At 36.2% G+C, this 22,735-nt stretch overlaps 1 protein-coding gene across 2 annotated transcripts in view; it reads right to left on the minus strand.

Annotated features, from left to right (window-relative positions):
• Positions 1-22,735, minus strand: part of LOC112569977 (metastasis-associated protein MTA1-like) — a 31,201-nt gene that overhangs the window by 7,936 nt on the left and 530 nt on the right. The window contains exons 2-16 of one of the 2 annotated variants that reach the window (XM_025248107.1): positions 22,481-22,548; positions 22,216-22,309; positions 15,137-15,199; positions 14,412-14,650; positions 11,755-11,872; positions 11,202-11,404; positions 10,784-10,972; positions 10,327-10,401; positions 5,552-5,610; positions 3,845-3,930; positions 3,362-3,478; positions 2,582-2,614; positions 1,724-1,785; positions 1,263-1,488; positions 543-674 (exon numbers count right to left, since the gene is read on the minus strand). In XM_025248107.1, coding sequence (XP_025103892.1) covers positions 543-674; positions 1,263-1,488; positions 1,724-1,785; positions 2,582-2,614; positions 3,362-3,478; positions 3,845-3,930; positions 5,552-5,610; positions 10,327-10,401; positions 10,784-10,972; positions 11,202-11,404; positions 11,755-11,872; positions 14,412-14,650; positions 15,137-15,199; positions 22,216-22,309; positions 22,481-22,548 — 1,764 coding nt within the window. The remainder of the gene's footprint in view (positions 1-542; positions 675-1,262; positions 1,489-1,723; positions 1,786-2,581; positions 2,615-3,361; positions 3,479-3,844; positions 3,931-5,551; positions 5,611-10,326; positions 10,402-10,783; positions 10,973-11,201; positions 11,405-11,754; positions 11,873-14,411; positions 14,651-15,136; positions 15,200-22,215; positions 22,310-22,480; positions 22,549-22,735) is intronic. The other variant, XM_025248108.1, reaches the window with a different exon arrangement.

The raw sequence follows: 22,735 nt of genomic DNA on the forward strand, positions 1-22,735 counted from the left end.
CTATATTATGCAGTCTTAATAAATGTGAAAGAATGTTATTTTTTAAACAGATAATATGGCTAAGGTCAAAATATGCATGTATCCATTAATAAAGTGCAGGTAAAATAACTGTTTAACCGAAGCAGCCAAAGAGATGGTTCCCAAAAGGTAACCTATATGAGCAGTAGTTAGATGTATAGCAGATCATATACAACACAGAATGAACATTGCAATGGACAACACTGATATGATACACAAATAGCATTTGATATGAGTAAAAGCAGCAGATCAGTATAGCAGCAGTGTACCATGCAGAACATCACAACAGACACACAAGCAAAGAAACAGTAGCAGCAACAATGACATCATCATCTTAAGTCATCGTCAGGATCTAAATCTCATCCCTGTCCACCTCCACTGTTAGGTGATTTTTATCCTGGCACTCCCTCCCAACCCTAAGCCACCTTTCTCCAGCACACATTGCCACGTGCTAACCCAGCAGCTGGCGTGCAGCAAGGTATCATTGCAAACAGCTGGACCCAGCTGCTGGATCTAGCACCTACCTCGGCCTAAGATGGCCGGCTTTTCCATTTGGATGTTGATGCCAAGCCGTGAAACAACGGGATCCAGAGAGGCTACACCCTTTTGGCGAATGTTGGGAGTATATTTCCCAACCTCAGCCAGGCGTGCCTGACCTGTAATTAAATACGAAATACAACAGATTTTTGTATTCTGTGGCAAGTCGGTGTTTCTAGCAACGTGGCTTCCCCAACAAAACTCCCACAGCATATCACTTTGCTAGAATTCCCTGCCTTATTATATTACAAAAGTTTAGACCTATGAGGTATTGGAAGGATTAGTTTATGATCCACTATCAAATGCTTTTATTATAAAGTACATTTAAAAAAATTTTCACATTATTTTTCTAGATTTATATGATATATATATATTGTCCAAGCATTACTAGAAGCATATATAGCTTTTTCTTTTGCAGTATCTTTTCTTCTCTCCTTCATCAATCTTAGTTTTTCCTTTTTTATTTACTTCCCTATAAGTCACAGATCATTTTTTCCCCAGAATAAATACAAGTGAAAAAATCACAACAGCTGTATGCCTGTCTCTTAGCAGTTTGGATCTGAAGAAAGGAACTGTCAATAAAAACAATAATTACGCAACAATTTCAGCCCTCTAGATTTAGAAGACAAACACACGCACAGAGATGCATGTGCTTATATGCAAATGAGGTTATCCCCACTCCTCCCCACCTCTCAACACACACTCACATTCTTGTTTGATGGCTGCCGTATTAATTGGTATAAATGGACAACGGGCAGCATGCCGTGAGCGAAGAATGTCCTTGCAGATTCGGCGGGAGATACGCGTCAAAGGAGTAGTGATAAGGCAAAAGGCTGCTCTTGTCTTCATTATAGGCCGGGGACTGCCTGGCTGGATAGCCAGTCCATGGGCTGTGGCCAAGTGTCGAGCCAAATGGGTTTTCAGCTTGAATTCCTAATATGAAACAAACATTTAGTGACCATTCAAAAAAGTATTTATATATTGCTTCCCTTCCATTGGCTGGATCAAAGCACTTTGCAACCGGCATAATAATTACAGTAAAACAAATCTTCTTCAAACACTTCTGTTACTTCTGCTTTTCTTTATTTAGTTTGAATACGTTAGCAAATTAAAAAAATCTTATTTAAAACTATCAGGAAAATCAGAGTGAAAGAATGAAAGTACCAACCTTTCCACATCCAGAGATGGTGCATTTCTGTGTTCGCATTGAGTTCATATGTGCAACACGTTCTGGAAAAAAAATACTGAATGATTTAAAATGGACACTTTCGCATTACATTAAATGTACAATTTATTTGAGTTCAGGATAGGTTTAACACACTAACCTCTTATTCAAAGTGATTCTGTACTGCACAGTAAGAGGTATTTTCTTTTAAATGACACCATATTTTATGTTTTCACACCCACTGTGTATATACCTTACTAAACCCCTAGATTACTTTGACTACAGGAAGCAACAAAACAGATTACATAAAAATGCTGAGATTGTAGCAGCTCAATTTCGAAGCAGCACTGTTTAACAAAATGCACTGAACTGAGGCAGGATGCACCATAAAAATTCATAACCTTATGTTAAAAAAAGTGGTTTGGCTTTCACTTTGGAGCCATCAGACTTGTATCAAATTATAAAGTATTAAAATAAAAATCCGACTGAAGTATAAAAATAAAACTGGCATTTTCACTGTGCCTTCTGTTTCAACATAGAAACTACATATACATTATGTATGTATGCACAGATGCAAGCATTTGATTGTACACGTACAGGTGAAAGGTGCAATTACACCAAGTCGCCTGTTGTATACAGCTACTACTGTAGTAGGGAAATATAATTATTACTAATAGGTTTTTCCAAAATAAATTCGAATAAATGATAAAAGAGAAACAGACTGATAAAAATAAAGACAGACAGAACAAAGACAGAAAAAGACAGATAGGACTAAGGAATAGACTAAGGTAAGTGAGAGCTGAACATAATAAAACCACAAACAACAATAATGATGAATAAAAGCTAATACGATTATCCTACCTTGCCTTTGTGTTGGAGCTGGTCGTTCTCCATCTGCAAGTAAGATAGAAATTATCCCACACTACAACGATGACTGATGTCTTTGAAGCGCAACTCAAGGAACAAACAAAGTGAGGTGTAAGAGATGGACTGTGGACAGGCAGCAGCTAACCTTACCCTTGCCCACCATCCCAGCTAGGGTGCAGGTGATGACAATGAAGCTTGAAGACACAATACGGAATGGAGTGCACAATTTGACCAAGAAGGTAAAGCTATCAGAAAACTTCCCCTCCATCCTGTTTATTTACAAATGATGCCAGTACATTACACACAATGGTCAAATACTGGTAGACATATACATACAGACACAAGAGGACTTTTCCAGTTCAAACATAGCAAACATAAATGTGTCCACCAACAGCTAGCCTTATTCCATTTGTAAATAAAATGTCTTGTGCAAGATATCTTGACAAAAGAGTTTCTCATTAAAACGCTAAAGAAAACACTTTTTATGTGTGCTGAGTTACCAAAATACAATTTCTGCTTTTAATTTAATTTCAAAGTAGTGGCACTTGTTGATGAACACCTCAACACTTTAGCAGAAAGGGACAAAAGCAGAAGAAAGTTAATTTCAGCTTTCTCTACAAAACAAGCTTTAAAAAACTGGGAACAAACAGATGTCACAGCAAATAAGAGGAAAAAAAAACTAGCTCAATATACAGGCAGCATAACAACACAAAGATACAAGAGAGACAGCTACATCTCCAAGGCAATCTGATAGTCGGACAAGTTTGGGCTTACCTAATCGTGTAGGCATCTTGAGGCCACCATACTTTTTCCAGTACATCCAACATGCAGAGCACAGACGGCACTGCATGTGGGCTGGTCCCCATGAAAACCATTGTGACGAATGGGCGGCTGTGTACAGACAAGCACATTTATGCCTGTATGGATGCATAAGTGTATGCAGGCAGGCACAGTAGTAATCATATGCATGTCAGTGCATGTACACACCTCAGAATATTGAGTCAGACATAGCAGGAAACATGGTTTTCACATGAAGTCACATGTGCATCTCTCCCCCACGCTCATCCTTATGATATCCACACCATAAGAATGGGTCAAAGACTAAGCTCTTTTCAGTCTGGTCTTTAACAAATCTTAAAAAAGTTCCAAACATTTATTACCCCATCTTGCTCATTCTTTTTCTTCAACATATTGAAAAGTTTCCACAAACTAAACTTTCAGCAACTGTACTGCACCACAATGACCTAGCATACTCACTGTAACAGCTCTCGCATGCTCGACCTGAGACCTGTCCATCAGCACCATTAACTTTCCCAGCCAAAGCTGCAGGGTTAGGTTTATTACTGACAACAAAAATCAAGTTTCTTTTGAAGCAAATCCAAGAACCAATCTTAATCTTTTATTTCTTTTATTTTTCTAGCCTTCTTAGTTCAGTAAAACCTTCCTATTAAGACTCACTCACTTATACCTGGTCAAACTTAAAGGGTCGTAGTAGGGAGATCAACCCTTCTGCTTTCATTCCAGAAACCATGACTTTAAGCATCTAAGTTAATTTATTTATATGTTGAAATAAAACTCTTATAAATCATACAATGCCTTTTTCATCTTCATTTTTGTTTTGTCAAGCTTATCCTGTCATTGTTCAGCTTGACTCAAGATTTATAGGGTTACTAACTCTCCAGACAAAAACAATCGATCAATATGCTTGTATCATGGTAGACAAAGATGCTCTCTAAAAATGCAATGTTTTAATGTGATTTTCAAAGCACAAACAGTTGGTCACAAGAATTTGTTTTTATGAACACATAATTTTGGGGAACAATTCATGAATGAAGCACAATCGACTAATGTGCACTGGTGAAGAAACAACAATGGGAGGAAACAGGTGAGTGTGTGTGGGATGGGGTAGGGTTATTTCAACCAAAAATCCTATCGCCTTGCCAACACCATACTGTCCCACTTCGTCCCAACACCAAAAGTTGAATCAACACAGGCTAAATGAATGCCCAAGCAAAGACACCTGTTTCATATTCACCAAATGTCTGCATTTAACAAGAACCTATACACTAAACAATGATGACAAAGTCTTTTTAAAATGTTGATTGAAGAGAAAATTGCTTTTCTATGCCATTAAGAGATTTTAACTCAACGACTGCATACACATTTAATACGAACCTCCAAACAAAAGAATAACAATAATAAAAAAAATGATTTAGGTGAAAAATCACTTTATGTGGCACTGCATGATTTCATCTCTGAATGTGCATTGTCAATCGGCCATTTTTGTATAAGATGGTGGCTTTGAACATGGCTCTGCTGGTAATATTTGACAATAGCTACTTGTCATTGGAGATCAATTTGTCTTTTGGGTCTGGATGGATTTGAATTTCAGTGTTGGGATGATATGGTCATTACAGGGTCGATTCAACTCATAGTGGAAGATGCGACTGGAGTGAAATGGTTCTAGTTACAATGACCAGTGACCAAATGAACAGGCAGTCTCTTTCAAAATGTATTTAATGTGATTTCTACAGAGAATTGTAATATAGGGTAAATGGTTGTCCAGAAACAGTTTATTTGAATTCTTTTTAACACAACACCTCTGCCAAAAAACAAACAAAAAAAATTGTAATAGAGTACAAAATTTAGGTCCTAAGTAGGTGTAGGTTGTGAAATAGTTGTAACAGAAATGAGATTTATATAGCAAAAATTGTTGGGGTCGTAACTAAGGTGGGGTTGTAATTTGGAAGGTCCTAATAAGGACTACCGTGGGGTTTTTTTCACAGAAATAACTTTTTTCTGAAAGCATCAGTTTTTCTCATAGACATGATTATCTTACTCCAGTAATGGAGCACCCTGAAGGTCATGCAATGAGAAAGAGAGTTATAATAATAAAAATAACAGGATCAACTTGCACACATTTGCACTTGGAAAAGTTTTTTCATCTGATGAAAGATTACTTACTAGTTAGGAATGTAAACCTGTTTCAACTTGCTTTCTGCTTCTGCTGCCTTTATGCGTTTCTGAAAGACAAAAAATAGATGTACAGCCATGGAGATATTTAAAACAGAAACAAATATGAAATTTATGTCACAAAAGAATACATACAAAGTAGATATTGGTATGCCTTCCCCACCCCACTAAGTCATTTCCACACATAGTTTCTTTAATAATGATATCCGACTCTCTCATATGGCATCTGAATTGGTTATTATTGTGATCCAAATACTTACTGCTATATTGCTTGGCATTAAAAAAAAGAAACTGCCAGATCTCTGACCCCTCTGAAGGACATCCAGGTCTACCTAAAGCTTCTGATTATTCTCCACCAAACCGTTTGTGGCAATGACATTAGAATTAGGGATATATCCATGTTGTCCACAAAGCAAACAAACAGAACCACATCTAGAATGCTTCCCTGTGGAATCCGTTCTCGCATTCAGTACAAACTGAGCTGTTTATAATTACTTTGTTGGCTCCTGCCCTATTTCTCTTCCCTTACATCCCAGCTAGATAACTCCACTCATCGTCTGACAGCTATCGCCTAACTATTCCTGTCACCAGAAAATATGGTCACTGGAATTTTAATGACTGTGCAGCGAAACAATGGAATTCTCTCCCTTTCCATATCCGCCACCTACCCACTTTTGAAACCTTAAATGTGCACCCCAAACACAACTCTTCCTTAAGCATTACTCCTAACACCAGTTCCCACAATGCTAGTCCTTTGTCACACTCTTCTTCTCTTCCCGCTTATCGCTACTTCCCTACTCATCCTCCTTTTGCAAAATCATGATACTCTCAGTCCTTGTTACTTGGTTCATCTTTCCGTTTTTTGTATTTGGTTTTTATTCATCATCAGTCTGGTTGTTTATCTTTCTATAGTTCAGATGTTGCTTGTTCTTCTGACCCTTGTATATGTTTATGTCTCATTCTTGTTCTTAAGTGCTAAGAGCTGCTCCTTAAGAGTGTGAGCATGAACTAGACAAAGTTTGTATTTATTATTATTAAAACAAGCCTTCTAGCCTTGGTGTTGATAATCGCATGTTTAATTGGCCAATAAGTTGACTTCTGGCTTCATATTCCTCCAGCCCTCTGAGGACTGGCGATGCTTAACCTTGTCATACATTTTGGTGTAATCAAAAAAAAATAACACCAATCCTTTGCCTTTGTCAAGATGCTGTTTTGATTGATACTATTATGTTTCTTCTTTAAAATGTGTTTATTATATGCACTCACTAGGCCTACAAAACATTTGCATCTTCAAATTCTATCAATAATACTCATAAGCTTCTGAGAAACACTGGCAAATACTTTCCCTTATTTTCATGACTTACACAAAGAATGACAAAATGTTGTTTATCACAATATCTTCCACTGGAAGCTGAATTATGACAGCAACAGACTTCATTTATAAAATGAATTTCCCCAACACTAGCTGAGCTTAAAGTGTTTAACATATATGCACACACCTTTCTATGGTAGGCATCAAATGTACCTTCTAGAACACTCATGCATACACACACACAGTCAGATATGTATTTGTCCACAAGAAATATGTTTAGAACCAAATTCCATATTTTCCCTCATTTTCCACAGAAATTACAAAACAATCATGAAGGTAAATAACTTTGTGTAGTACTTTATTTAATGTTTTAAAGCTCTTCAAAGTACAGATGCTGAAAACATGCATTCCGATATTATTATTGAAATACACGTTCTAGTCTTATGAATATGACGCCACCAATGCTTTTGCTAACCATTAAACCTTTTAAAGTGATTCAATCTAAAAGCTTTCTGCATTTCCCTATTGCATCTTCTAAAGGAAATGTACTCTGACACTCAAAAAGCTCCATTATAGCATTCAGTGACTTTCAATCCTTTCTTGAAATTTTGCTTCTGCAAAAGCTAACATCTTGACAAGCACAGTGTATGTTTTACACATTGAAATGTAAACTGGATAATGTAACAAAACACATCATACTGTGCACAAATAAATGAACAAATATGTGAAGAATGTGTTGTTTCGCTATGAATTACTTCCCCTAAAGAGCTAAATTAGTCATCTAATTTGAAATATATGAAAATAGGCAATGAGGCTGTAGGTCTAGAGCCATGTTTAAGACAGCTGCTAGTTACCCAATTTGACATGGATTTGTACTTCAACAGCAAAAAATGCCAATGTAATAGTTATATTTAAATTCTAATGTATATTCTGATAAAGTATTTAATACTTTAACTACACTTACATATGTTATGTAAATAATTGTAAAAAATTTTTTGCTTATTCCAGTTATTATCTATAGTTATTAATCTTTCATCTGCATTACTACAAGGAAACAAAAATATATATATTTCTTGTAAATTACATGTACAGTGTTCCCTCGCTACTTCACGGTTCATCTATCGCGGATTCACTACTTAACTTTGCGGTTTTTTTTGAGTGAAGTATCGATCGATACTTCCTCGCTGGGAATTATCGTTCTACAAAATACCATAGATATTTCAACAGGAAAAAGACAAAAAAATTAGCTATATTAGTATTTCTATTAAAATATCATGGTAATTTTGTAGATAGTCAGACAAAAGAAATAATTGTGTATGAGAAATCCATTGCTATGCGTAAGCGACAAGCCATGATTGGTATCTCCCATCTTGCAGCCAGTTCGTATCAGTTTTTTTACACTTAAGTGTTATTGTACTGTAGTAATACCATGATTAATATATTACTTTACACTAACATGATATTGTTTTACGTGTATATATTATTATTGCATATTTGTTCCTACTTCGCAGAAATTCGTTTATCGCGGCTGGTCTTGGAACCTATCCACCATGAAAAACGAGGGAACACTGTACATATCTGAACACAATGTGCTTTGTGCCACCACAGAATTTCTTTTTCTTGTTCCTAATTACCCCCAGTGAAGCAAAGGGCCACAACTACACCCTGCCATCGGACCCGGTTCTGGGCATCCCTTTCCGTGTCATGCCAGCTGGCTCCACCTTGCTGTGGACTGATCTCCTCTATGTCTGTCTAGGTCTTACAACCCTGCGCCTCCCCTGTGGGTTCCAGCCCAGAGCTTGTCTTGTTAAATTGTCACCCGGCTTTCGCAAAGTGTGACCAATCCAGCCCCACTTCCACTTCTTGATGGCTTGGCTGGCAGGTTTTTGGTTGGTTCTCTCCCACAGGTCTACATTGGAGATCTTCTCGGGCCCTTTGATGTTGAGGATGTGATGCAGATCTGTTGACGAATGTCTGAATCTATTTGGAGATGCTGTTTGTCACATGCCATGTCTCAGATCCATATAGAAGGACTGACTTAATATTTGCGTTAAAGATGCAGATCTTGGTGTGTAGAGATAAAGCCTTACAGTTCCAGATAGGTCGTAGGGTGTGGAATGCAAGCCTGGCTTTATTTATTCGACTTCTTAAATCTTCATCTGCACCTCCATCTTTGCTTTGCTGCCAAGGTAGGTGAACCGATCAGACTCTGTAATACATTCTCCATCTAGTTGGGGTGGGGCTTCTTGCTTGTTGTTGACCTGCATTACCTCCGTCTTCTTGATGTTGATGGTCAGGCCAGTCATCGCTGCTTCTTCTGAGTGCCAAGTGAGCTTTGTGCATGATGCTCCTGTGTGTTAAATGTCTGTATGAGTATGTATGCCTGCCCTTGTGAGCGAAGAAAAATTTCTGTCCTGGGTCTCCTCGACAGACAATAAAGTCTGATTTGATTTGATTTTGATTTGGTTTGATGCTGTTTGTGGGACAACAGGCTGATGTTATTGCAAAGATCCTCAAGTTACCTGGCGAGGGTCCACTGAGTGCCCGTGTTGCTATTAGAGGTTGTTCATGATCCAGTCTCTGATGACCACCACTAATGTGCTAGGATTCAATGGCTTTGGTTTCCATTCATTCTGAATGCATTAGAATTTACCCAAATGCTGCTTATGTATTGAAGAAGGCACCATCCCAGCAAGATAGAATGAGTAGGATATCAAGTACGAATGGTCTCCAACAAAAAAAAAAAAAAAAAAAAAAGAATATCTTTGAACTCTTAATGGATGTGTCATATCCCTACATGCAAATTTGTCGCAAGCAGGGCAGTATTATAAACACTTCATGCTGTGTGTAAATCAATCAATAAGGGAAGAAACTGTTAGTTCCTTTAGGAATTGTTCTATAGATTACTTCCCTTAGAAAAAAAAAAAAATCAACCTTTCAGGTATTTTGTCATATTTTAAAGTGGGCAATGATTCAGTTGAAAAAGTACATGGTGTTTGCTGGTTTCTCAATTTGTAATCTAACAACTGAAAATAACAAAACTATAAGTAATAATTAAATTCTAATGTATATTGTAATATATAATGTGTAAATTTTTTTTGTTGTTTTCTATTTCGTGACCTACTTCCTGAACATGAGCTATCCATTCCATTATAGTTACCATCTTTCATTTGATGTTAGTACAAGAAAACAAAAACTATATTTCTTAAAAATCACACCATGTAAATGTTTAAAAATGCTCTTAAAAATGGAGTGTCACCAATGGTTGTCTTTATTGTAAGTTAATAGGCATAAATATTCAAATTCTACTGGTCAAAATGTTCAGTCAGAGGCATGTGACATCCACAAAGAGTTAAGATAGAGCCAATGAGATATCCCCTTGTTCGGAAGGGGGAGCTTTATTGAAATACATTCTGGTCTACTTTCACATGAAGAAAAAGCAAAAACTACCAACCTGCTGAACATATCTATCTGTTGTCTTCCACATATAGTAGTATTCTACTATACTTTTCAATGATTTCCATGGCAACTGAAACAATAAAAAAAGACTGTTGTACAAATATGAACACAAAATACAAAGATATTTTTTAATGCCGAAAAGATTACCATTAAAGACACCTTTAATTTCTCCCCATCTAACCCAATACCAAAAAAATAAGGATGTAGAAATTCAGGTCGACACAGAAAGACAACATCAACAGTATACAAGAGTCTGGATAACATAATATCACTTCACATATCTGTGGTAAAGGTAACTTCAACTGTTATCACACCCTGAATTTTTTGTTATCGATTAGAACAAATTAAAACATGTTAAAAAGGTCTAGAGTGTGAGAGTGTGTGTGCGTGTGGGAGGTAGAGACAGACAAAAGGTCAACAAAAAAATGACAAAGGCAAAATTAGACACTTACAAAGTCTTGTCTGATGTCATTAAAGTCTTTGCCATATTTGTCCAAAGCTTCCTCAAACAGATTGGCTTCAGAAGCTGACCACTCTTCCATTTCATCCCTACACAGCACAGGACCTCCATCAGGCACCAAGCTGCGAATGGCCTTGGAGATGTCATAGCCATGTTTGTGTAATGTGTCCATGGCATGAAACTGTATGCAAACAAACCAGAAAGAAGAAATTTAGTAATTTTTCATACCCCTAAATGCTTCAAGGATTTTTATCATTCTGGTCTTATTAGGTCAGAATACAAGACAAAGTTTTACACTACACATTAATTTCCGCACACATTTCAGAAGTTTTCTGTAATGGATGTGGGTTACAGAAGGCTGTAATTAATTTTTATAGAAGCACAACAAAAGTTCAATCATTGGAACTTACCAGTGTGATGTCCCTTGAAGCAGCTGCAGCACTCATGTGCAGACTTGGCTGACGAACAGTGCTGGTACAGTCAAGGGCACGGGCAAAAGTGCCTACAGAGCGAGCTATAACCAAAAACTGGTCAATTTCTTTTTTACTTAACCCATTTTCTGGTCGCCATATCAATGTCTCCAGCTGATCCGATTGTCTCTGGTCATCCTCAACTGTAATATCAATAATAACTGGGCAATTACTTATAAAACATGTAAAGACATGCAAAAATGAATGATAATTATTTGATTATGGATAATGTGCAGCACACATATAAGGGCTTATTACCAGTCCTCTGCTGCTTTGTTTTCACAGCTACAAATGCTTCCTTAATTTATTCTGCTTGATCCCATGTGTGTTATCGCTTCCAACCTACTAATTGTACTCAAAAGTATAAAGACATGCTTGCTTCGTGTAAAAGGCATAGCTTTCCACATATGCCCCCTTAAAAATTATTTTATCTCTTAATGATCAGGCAAGCAAAGCTGAAACAGCCATGATAAAGCTGAAATAGACTGATTACCTTCTATGAATTTAGATGGGACTTCTGCTTGGAATTTGGATCCAACTCGAATCTCCCCTTTATCCGCTAACAATGTTTTCTGTTGTGGATCATATACTAATGAGTAGAAAAATGTGTCCTGCAAAAAATGCAAAAGACATCCTGAGTTTTTGCTTAAGACTTGTTGTTAGAAAACTGTAATAATAGTAACATTCTGCAGCAGTACTACGGTTCTGTTGTCAAACATGCCAACACCCACTTGCAAGAAGCACCATTACCAACTTCAAAATACCAACAATCACAGAACAACTCTGTTATCACGCAGAGCTCAGAAAATGTTCACATGGTTGAAAAAAAAAATCCAACTCAATTTAAACTTTGTAATTTTATATATCAACTTCATTAATCATACTACAACTGGGTATCTAACCCTGTCTGAAGATTTGGGAAGATAACTGGGCAAGGTAGAGATGGGGAAACAAACCCACACACACACAAAACTGAACCCAGAAAAATTGGAGTTAACACATCCCTAGAGTCTACCAACAAGTGAACGATGACCTCATATTTTATATTACTTCATAGAATCACTATGTCTGGAAGTAAAACTATCCTCCTGATAGTGTGTGCCTGCCTACCATATTATGTTGTACAAATCTTTTTCACACTTATGTTATGCTAACTCTAAATGCCTATATTACCACACGATTAAAGTGTAAGGCATTTGTGTGCCTCATAAAAGCCTATTGTACATTCTTCAAAAGGTTGTAGCTAACTCTTTCTATATGACTTTCTTCTGCAGCAGCAAATGTCTTCACAGCTGCAGTGTGTTTCACACTGTAACGCGAACAAGCTAGTGCTATAAGCCACATCATGCTGCTCATAAATAAAAGGGATAAAACTATTGGCTTCTTCGGGGATTGTTTTACTAAGAATTACTTCCCTTACAAAGCTAAAATAGTCAACCAATTAGGTATTTTGTTGTATTTGAGAGTAGGCAATGAGTCAGTTGGTGTAGACTCTACAGCCATGATTGAAACTGTAGCCAGTTACTCAATTTGACAGGAATTTGTATTTCAACAGCTGAAATGACAATATAATAGAAATATTTAAAGTCTAATGAATATTCTAATAAAATGGTTTATTCTTTGGCACTTTATATTTGCATATATTGTGCAAATATTTTTTTTAATTTCTAGCTCGTAATCTACTTTCTGACACGAGTTCTTTGTTTTATACAGTTAACATCTCTCAGTTGAATTTAATACATGTTAAAAAACTATATTTCTTGAAAGTTCTATCACTTACATGTTTAATAAAATATCTTTAAAATGGTGTGTCAAGGACGGTTGTCTTTATTGTAAATTAACAAATGTAAACATTGAAACACATCTACTGTTCTAAATGTTCAATTGCATCACTTTTCATTCATATTAAATGAATTAATGATATTAAATTAATATCCACTGGCTACAAATCCATTAATAACATTTTCGAAGTGTTAGTATTTTTAAGCCCCAAATTCTCTTTATAGGGGATATTTTAAAGGTTTTGTGAAGGGGAAGGGAGGGGTATTATGCAAAGGACTTACAAATTACTTAAAATTCCATGAACAATATTCAGCTGCTACATTCAACATCCAGACAAAAAGGAGAAAGAAGACGTGTTAACAATTGTTATCCTAAGACTCTCTAGAACAGGGGTTGGCAAACTATGGCCCACGGACACCTTTGGACCATAGCGTCTGCTAAAGTATCAAGGACACTTGTTTTCTTCTTTTAAAATTCAGATGAGATTGATTTGATTAAAACTTAATTTATCAAGTACAATAGTGTCAGAAATCGGCAGGCTTTAACATTCTAATACAAAGTACAAAGATAACAAATAACACGGCTGACATATGATGATATCTGATGTAGTCGCTAGAGAGCGGATGCGTTCAAAGGAAAGACACAATAATTTACACAATAAATTCATTAAGTGAATACCATTATGTACTCATTTGTAGTCCATTCCATTATCACTAGATTTGCCCACCTTTGCCTTAGTATTAATAATACAGTATACTGAAAATTCTCAACGTTAATGACTGGTTTTTGTAAAGTGCCAGTTGGAGAATGATAGTAAAACAAAACCAATTTTACCATAAGCTAATTGGTATATATGTAAACAAGAGTTTTCCTATATTTCTAGTCAGCAAAACAGCACCCAACCTCACCATGTTAGGGAAAACCTGAATATCCACAGAAAACCTATACAGATATATAAACAAGATTCACACCATACAGAAAGAAGCCTCAGATGGGACTTTTTTTTAAATTTTCTCACTGAAATAACAGTATGCGAGTACTTTCTGTGATTGCATTTAAAGCTACTTAACATTAGAAGAAAGGGTGGAGGGATGATATAGAAAATGTACTATACTATATACTAATATTTATAAAATAATAATTAAGGCCCCTTCAAAAACAGTTTATAGAAAATTGTACAAAAGGAAAACTGTTCAGCCTGTATTTCATGATATCCACGAAATTTGAAAAATCCGTAATGAAATAATTTTTACTTTCATAATGAGTCAATCTGGAGAAAACACTTCTCTGTTAATGATGTTAATTATCTCATATTTATCTCAGCCAAAAAAACAAAGACAAAGAGAAAAGAAAAATGCAGAATTTTACCTCTTTATTGAGATAGGATGTGAGGGATTCTGTCTCATTGAGTAAGGTGACCACACACTTGCCACGAATATGAGTGGCTGGCAAAGTCTCCACCTGACGCGAGAGGAATAACTCTCGATGCTTGAGTTGGTGGCGTTGCTTTTCTGGCACATCAGAGAACGGTTTCACTTCACTTTCCTCTCCACCTGTCCCTCCACCATTGCCATTACCATTGACATTGGTCGTATCAGAAGGAGGTGCTGTAAAATATTAATAGTCTGTATGCAAGACTTCTATCACAACTAAAAATCCCCAAGACCAATGAACAAAATCTTTTTTTTTTTCTGGGTTAAGGGAGAGTTTGGGCTGCACAAATACGTTAAGGTCACTGAATTTATGGTGATATAAATTCTTTCAAACTATAAGATCCAAAAACTCCAGTAAATGATTTATCCAGTCTTGTCTACTTGCAATGAATAAACTCTACATTTACAACCAGATATACTAACTGGCTACAACAGCATTTTTACCCTTAAAAATAGCTCCTTACACTATTTTGAATGAAACAGCAGTACTGAAAGTCTACTCACCAAACAAACCAAATGGTAAAAAGGAAAATATAATTTACCTTAAGCCTGCATCTATACATCCAATTATTACCCTCTCTTTATTTCTTGAACTAAATAACTAAATGCCATCTCTAAAGTGGATGAAGATATGACTCTAAGCACAGAAATACATCTTACATGATGATGTTTCTGTGGGTGAGCTGCTTCTCTTTCGGTCAGGTTCATCATCAAGTGTGTTACCTGAAAAGAATCAGAATTGTTCTATAACATTTTATCAATATCTAGGGAGTGCTTGCAACTTAAATCTAGAAGATCAAGGACACTTATTTCCAGTGGACCTTGGATCAGTCTGCACATGCTACATGCATGAACCTATTACATCTTATAAATTATACTTCACATCAACATCTCACAATGTTCAATAGTATGCAATCATAATTGATAGCATGAAAGTGTGAGTTTCAATTCAGATTGTTAATATGATCACAGGCAGTGTTTCATGTCCAAAAAATGCAAAGGCTTTTATACCTCTACCTCCTCTACATCCTCCCTCCCCACAAACACGTGCATGTTTTCAGACTCTAAGAACCAGATTATTTATATTTTCATGCTATGATACATTTTCTTTACTTAATTTGGAGCTTTCGAACACAATGCACATTTCTACTATGGGAAACAGAGAGGAATATTTGACAACATGAACACAATCTGATGCACATTCTTTGCATGGAAAAATACAACCATTTTAAATTACAAAAAGTTGTTGATTTTACAATAATAATAAAATTTGTAAAGGGTATTTACTTATGTGGATGTGAGCTCAATGAGATGCACTAAGAAGACTATGCATGAACTTAGTCAACCAAACATGAAACATAAGCATCAGCAAATGGATGACACTATGGCATCCATGAACTAACGGCATAGAGGATGAAGATAAAGACAATGATTTTATAACTGTTGTTACTTGCAGTATGATGACAATGACAAGAATGGTGGTGATGGTGGTGGTTATAATTATATTTTATATTTTATAAGCTCAAACTTCTGTTCTGTGCAACAGAGTACACACATTTTATTAACTAAATAAACCCTGTTTCAAACCAGTCACTTGTTAGCAAACAAGATTTTGTGAAAGAAAATTTACAAGCCCATCTAATTTCTTTTTAATCCATCTGTGAAAAGCTACCTGACTGTGTGACTGGTGCTCAATTGTAATCTAAATTAATATACTATTGTTTTCTTAAAATGAGTGTTTATTATTTACAGAAAACTTGTGAAAAATCCTCTTATACCAGCATCAATTCTTTATTTCTTCTGCATTTAAACAGTTACTGTTACCTTGCTTTTACAACTCTTTGTCAAATCCAACACAAGGGACACAACCACAGACCCTGTTGCTCAACGCTGCCTCTTCTGTTGACCGGTGTTAAAAGGGGGTGGGAGGCGAGATGGAGGCCCTATCAGGGAGCACAGACTGGAATGCCCTGACATAATATTCTGACCTACATAGGCAGGGACTACTTTCTGGCGCGTAAAGCGACCGCACTGCCGCTATGGCGAAGAAAAGATGAAGCTCACATAGGACCTCTCCCGTCCACCAAGCACCCCCCACCCCCACCCACCGGTTTTCTCCATGTTCCCTGGCCTACCCAACCTTCCCCATTTCACGCACCTTTAAAGAGCACAATGGATCTCATCCACCATCTCTAGATGGACCCCCCTCCCGCAAACACCCTCCTCTATGCCACCCCCCACCCTAACCGCCTCCCCCACAGGCCTAGCAGTGGGAATGTCAAAAGAATAAATACCGCCCAAGATGGCTTCTCAAGCGCTGGCCATGGTTAATGGGTGACGTCTAAAAATAGCACTCACTTTGCACACCTACCAATTAGAGGTTAAAGCGTTGTTTTAAGTTGACTAGATCAAGGGACTTCTGTCTCACATTAAATAAGAATATGGGTCTATAATCATAAGAGGATAGAGGGCTACACTGCTGGCACATCTATGCTTCAGTACCCCAGTATCTTTTTTCCTCTATACTATGGGCCTTTTATCTGAAACCGACCATAAATTCTATTCTGCATCCCTCTGAGGTTCACCAAATTACCACCACCACCCAGCTGTGAAGCACATCAGATAGTCAATGTTCATCAATTTATTCCAATGTTTACAGATTAAGACCATGCTCAGAGGGCGAATATAGCAAAACTCTCCCATCATTGTTTTGGACATCATTAAGAGATCACCAGTACCACTAAAAGGATACAAGCTTTAGATTAGGAATGTCAAAACCTAGATGTCATAAATCAGCAACTTGCTGGTAACCTCCACAAACACACATTACTGATGATGAAATTAGAAGTACTTCACCATCATAGCCATGTGCACATGTGAAAGGTTGTGGAATGAGAGAGAATACACTAATCAGATAAGACAAGAAAAACACTGCTCACGATGAACCACTTTTCTATACAATGTTCTGACAACAGCTGGTGAATAGCGGCAATAATCATGCACATATGCACTATTTCAAAGCTTGAAATCTTTGAATTTAGCTAAAGAACTGGTATTTACTGCTTGCATTTTTATGCCCAACCAGAAAATTTAAGATATTGAAAACTATCAATCATATCAGGTCAGTTATACAGTAATACTGTCGGTATGTAGTGATCTGCAATTTTTAGTTGTTGTAATTTTATAAGGTCTGTAGCAAAAACAAAAGGTGCGCTTGTTTAGTTGGGGCCTCTAAAAGAATATAAAAAATCTAAAAGCCTATGTTTGTTTACCTATCTCTTCTCCATAAAAAATTATTTTAAAACAGGCAAAAACATGCACATACATATGAGTACATATATGCCACTGTACAAATGTTGCTGGCATTTTAAGGTGAAAAGGGATTTTAAATTATTAGCTGTATTCCTCCTCAGTTACATCCAAATCTTTCAGTAGCTGCCATAGATTACATTATCTATGTTTGCTTCTTTAATTCGCTAACCCCTAAAACAGTTTTCTCACCTGTCAAGAGACATGATCTTCATGAGCTTTGAGTATACAACAATTCACAAGAAATCCAAGAAGAGCAGTTGAGGTAAAATAAGCAAAAAATCTGAAGAACCTCATTTGTGCCTGGTAACATTGCAATGGGATACTTTTGAAATGAATGTTGTCAGTGCTAAAACTAATTAGTATCTCCTTAATTTCCCTGGATAAGATGCACAGCAAAAATAAACAGTTGTACTTGCAAATCAATTTTGAAGAGCTATTTGAAAAAGCTGGTTTTATGATACGCCATCAACACCTGCCTCTGTATCATCAAAGTCTTCCCAATTCAAATATTGTCCGACACTATGAGCTAGTCAAACACCAAAATTTGTATCTAACAGGAAATCACAGACGAGGCATTGTCCAAAACCATATGCAATCAAATCACTTTATTTATGCCTGAAAAAGTAACCACCTGGTTTAACTCATTAAATGTTCCGTGCAGAAATTTTCACATGATTTAAAGAAAACTTTAGGACCAGCAGTTTCCACAAAGAAAACTGATTTCCAGCAAATTTTTATTTTAATTCCCAATTTAAAACACGCTAAAGAACAACAGACTGCAATAGACTCAGTTCTGTCCATTCCTACAACCTAAAGTTGTCTTAAGAAGATTAAAGCTTAAGCAACAGAAATGTTACACTATACATATTACAGTAAATGATAGAATACACAAGAAAAGCCAATTCAAAACCTTTTTTTTTTAAATATAAAGTCAAAAACTACTCCACAATGATAAGGAAAAATAATTAGCATGCATAATTCTTTGGTTTCACCACTGACAATTTAGGGATATCTTAGTATACCTAGCAAAAAAAGATTCCGAGGGAATCTGGGAAGCTGAGGATGAATTTTGTCACAACCACATTTAATCTTAACTTCCAAACAAACTTAACTTCCTTTTTCTGATAGAATATCTCCTAAATCAACCAAACTCTTGTAAATTTTACTTAGTGATGAACTGTAAATCAAAAGGACCTTTACAATTAAACAATTTTGTCTGATTGTGTCTCCCCTATAACACAAGTATCAAAGCACTGATATATCCCATCTCTTCATCACCTACAACAGTTTTTTAGTTATGCAGATGTCCCCAGTTTTCATGAGCTGACGTGCTTAACATCAAATATATTTGTATTGAGGTCTGAATCACTGCCCACTGTCATAAGGAGATGGTGGGGGTGGGGAGGTAAATTGTGTTTTACATAGAGCCAGCAACTAAGACTTTATCACGCAAGGCAGCCAGCCCTAAAAACAGATGCCACATGCATAGAAAGAACAGCATGCCCAAGTCAAAAGCTGAACCCAGGACAGCCAACCTTCACTGTATAAGTGACAGGCGCTAACTGCCCACTGTAAAAAGACATGTAGCATCTACTATTTAAGCTGTAGATTCAAAACATGAAGCACTGATATTCCATTCTTCTAGAATATAAAATGTCACTATGACTAATTACAACTAATTTTTTCTTTGTTGACTGATATAATAATTTTATTTCATGCGGCACTGGGTAGTGCAGTGGTTAAAACACTCGCTTGTTACCACTGTATTGAACATCTCAAGATTCAGATCTCGTCTGGGGACACTCATCGTATGTGACACCTATCTGCAGGGTTGGGTGTCAAGGGTTTTCTCCAGATACTCTTGTTTCCTAACCCTCCCTCTCCCCCCATAGTGCAAAATCACCTCCAGTGGAAGCACTTTCCTGCTAAATAAACCAACCAGTTTTATTTTCACAATAAAGCAACAAAATCTCTCTCTGCGCGCCACACACATAATGTACAAAAATTGTATAGTAATATATTTGTATACACCTTGGGCTTTTTTCATCTAAAAATTCATAAAATATATATGTTTTCAACTGATCGAATTTCTCAGAAAATCCGTGAAGATGCGTGGATTCGCAAATCACTTTTGCCATTAATTTCTTATAAAAACCCACGAACTAGTGAAGCCGCGAAAGGTGAGGCGCGAAGTGGCGAGGGATTACTGTTTTATAATTTTTCTCTAAAACTAAGTTGTACCATTTGCACGATCTGGTGCTCATGCCATGCAAACAGCTCTGATCCACCAACAAATGTAGTCTGCTTAAAGACATCAGTGAATAATGAAGAGTACAGCTACCCCAAATCGGTTCACTTAATTTAGAAGGTATACAATAAATCTAAGAGGCAAAAAATGAAAACCATCCCCCTTAAAAGTCTAGTAAAAAACGCAGTTCTTGTGTCAAATTTTTTGTTTTTAAATCTCTGTGACTCATTTAAAATGCATAATCCATTCATTAAACATAGATACATTCTTATTTTCAAATATCCCAAATCTGCTAATCATGCTTTGACAAAAAATGTTTTAAGTAAATTGTAAGTGTACTCTAAAGAGTATCTAAAGTTCGAAGTCTTTAACTTATTCATTTCTTGATCCCCTCTGCCACAATTATAAAAATTAAAATCCAAATCTTTATAACTAGTGTAAAATACCTAGTAGATAGAGGTAGGTGAACTCCAGAAGAATCATGCTAGTCTCCCTTTCCATTGATGAATGCCAGCAAATTTAATACAGATATCTACTCATATTTAATAGTTTTAAAGCTATTTCTGTTACTCTTTCCTATACAATTCACACAGCTTACACCAAAAATGTTCTGCTTCAGTCACGCATAAACATCACAGCATGAATTTTTCAATCATGATAATGTGTGAAATCTTCTGCAAGCAATTATAAATAAACAGGCTCCCTTAAGTTTCTCTGGCCAGTTTTCTTACATATTTAACACAATAAATGCAGTCAAATCCAACGTAATTCAGAATACATGTAAACACTTCATTCAAAAAGTCACAATAACCTGGAGATTATTTTTCTAACACTACTGGACCTTCAAAAATGTGTGCACCAATAAACTTTAAGTTCAATTGTTACAACCAAATTCCACACTTTTATGGTTTAGTTAGTTACTTCTAGGCAAAGGACGTCGGAAAAACATGGGCCTAACTAAGTGGGGTGCTGCCCAAAACCAGGTTCGCTAGTGAGGTGTTGTTGTCCTAACCTAACCCTATGCTCCTCAAAGGAGCAACAAAGAATAAACTAAACTAGTTACTACTATACAGAGTCTGTATACAGTAAGGTTTTTGCATAAAACACTACATAAAGATTAATTAAAAAATGTTTTATTTTTTAAATATGGACTAAATGCAGCTAAATAAAGTGCTACTAGCATATACTACTTTCTCTCTGCATTCAAAGCAATATCAAATTTGAATGTACACTAGTCTAAAATCTTCATGCATCAATCTTTGTTAATAGGAAAAACTGTCTTATCAAGACTAAGTACTCACTAAGTATTTTTTAACAGACTGCATTATCATCTGCAATTTTTTCTGTTACAATAAAGTGAGAGCCTTCCCCTCGCCACAAAAAAGCAAAACCTGTTTTACAAAACCTTATAATGGTTTTATGTTAGCTTCCATTATGATTTTTTTCTTCTCTCCTTTAAAGTCTTACCAATTTTGACTGGAAAGGCTGAGCTATAAAGCAAATATAATAGTTCATGTGGAACTTGACACTGGGTACTAACTCCAATTATTTGAAAAAAGAAAAAAATTCTGACTGTTGCAAACAGCTGTTTGTTTGACCAGTGGTTTCACTTTTCTCTGTGATTCAGATCTTTAACAAAGTTAATAAGCACCAGTAATTGGATCTGTTTTTGTTTTTTAAATCAAAGCTTTTGCGTTTTGTCACAGACTGAGACTAAAACATGAATCACTGCTAGTCAAAATATTTAAAATTGTATCATAAGTAGGCACAGTTTAAACTCATATCTACCAATATCAACCTAGCAATACTTTGTGTGAGAAGCACTGTTGAAATAAATCAGTACTAACAAAAATGATCAAAGAATCTACAACTACTTCAATAACTGCTAAAATATCACACACACAAACACATATGAGTGACAAATTCGAAATAAAACCGTTTTCTTTTGGGACTACTTTCAACAGAAGCAGACGAATTTTTACCGTGATACCTTAATAAGCACTCTTCTCAAGACTTATCTTAACAAGCAAAGTCAAAAGCCACCGCAGATGTTATATTAAATCAAGCAAGACAAAAATGAAGGTGCCTTTGGCTGTTGACAAGTAATTCCTGCCCGAGAGCAGTGTCCTGACTAACGAACGCACTGACAAAACACTTTACGAACTCAAAAAGAACTTACTGTGATGTTTATCTGCCAGAACAATGAGTGAATTTGAAATGTCTCTTCGACGATAGAAACACATAACCTTTGCTTCAACATTTCCATTTGGTGTCTGAAACAAATGTGTGGTTCATATCAACAGTCGCCCAAGCATGGATACGCTGAACAGAAAAACAATCGACCGGGTTCGAAGCTGTAGATCTGCACTACAGCGTGTACGGAACGAATCCAATAAAATAAAACAACAACAGAGATGTAAATGAAAATCATATATTTCCCCTACCTTGTTTAACTCTTCAATCCGACGGATTAAATACGGGGAAGTTGATGATGTTTCAAAGTACACATAATCTGAAAAGAAGAAAATAAACTGAATAGTCTTTGTGTGCGTTGTAAACACGCCGAAATCACGAGCCGACAAAAAATAGTCCGCTGATAAAGAAATAGAAGGATTACGCTTTCAAATTTTGTCTTCAAGCCAAATCTGCACTGTATTCGTATTGTATTGACACTAAAGCTGCAACTTAAAGGAAAAAAA

This window comes from Pomacea canaliculata, linkage group LG8 (assembly GCF_003073045.1).
Source record: "Pomacea canaliculata isolate SZHN2017 linkage group LG8, ASM307304v1, whole genome shotgun sequence".
Classification (NCBI taxonomy): Eukaryota; Metazoa; Mollusca; class Gastropoda; order Architaenioglossa; family Ampullariidae; genus Pomacea; species Pomacea canaliculata.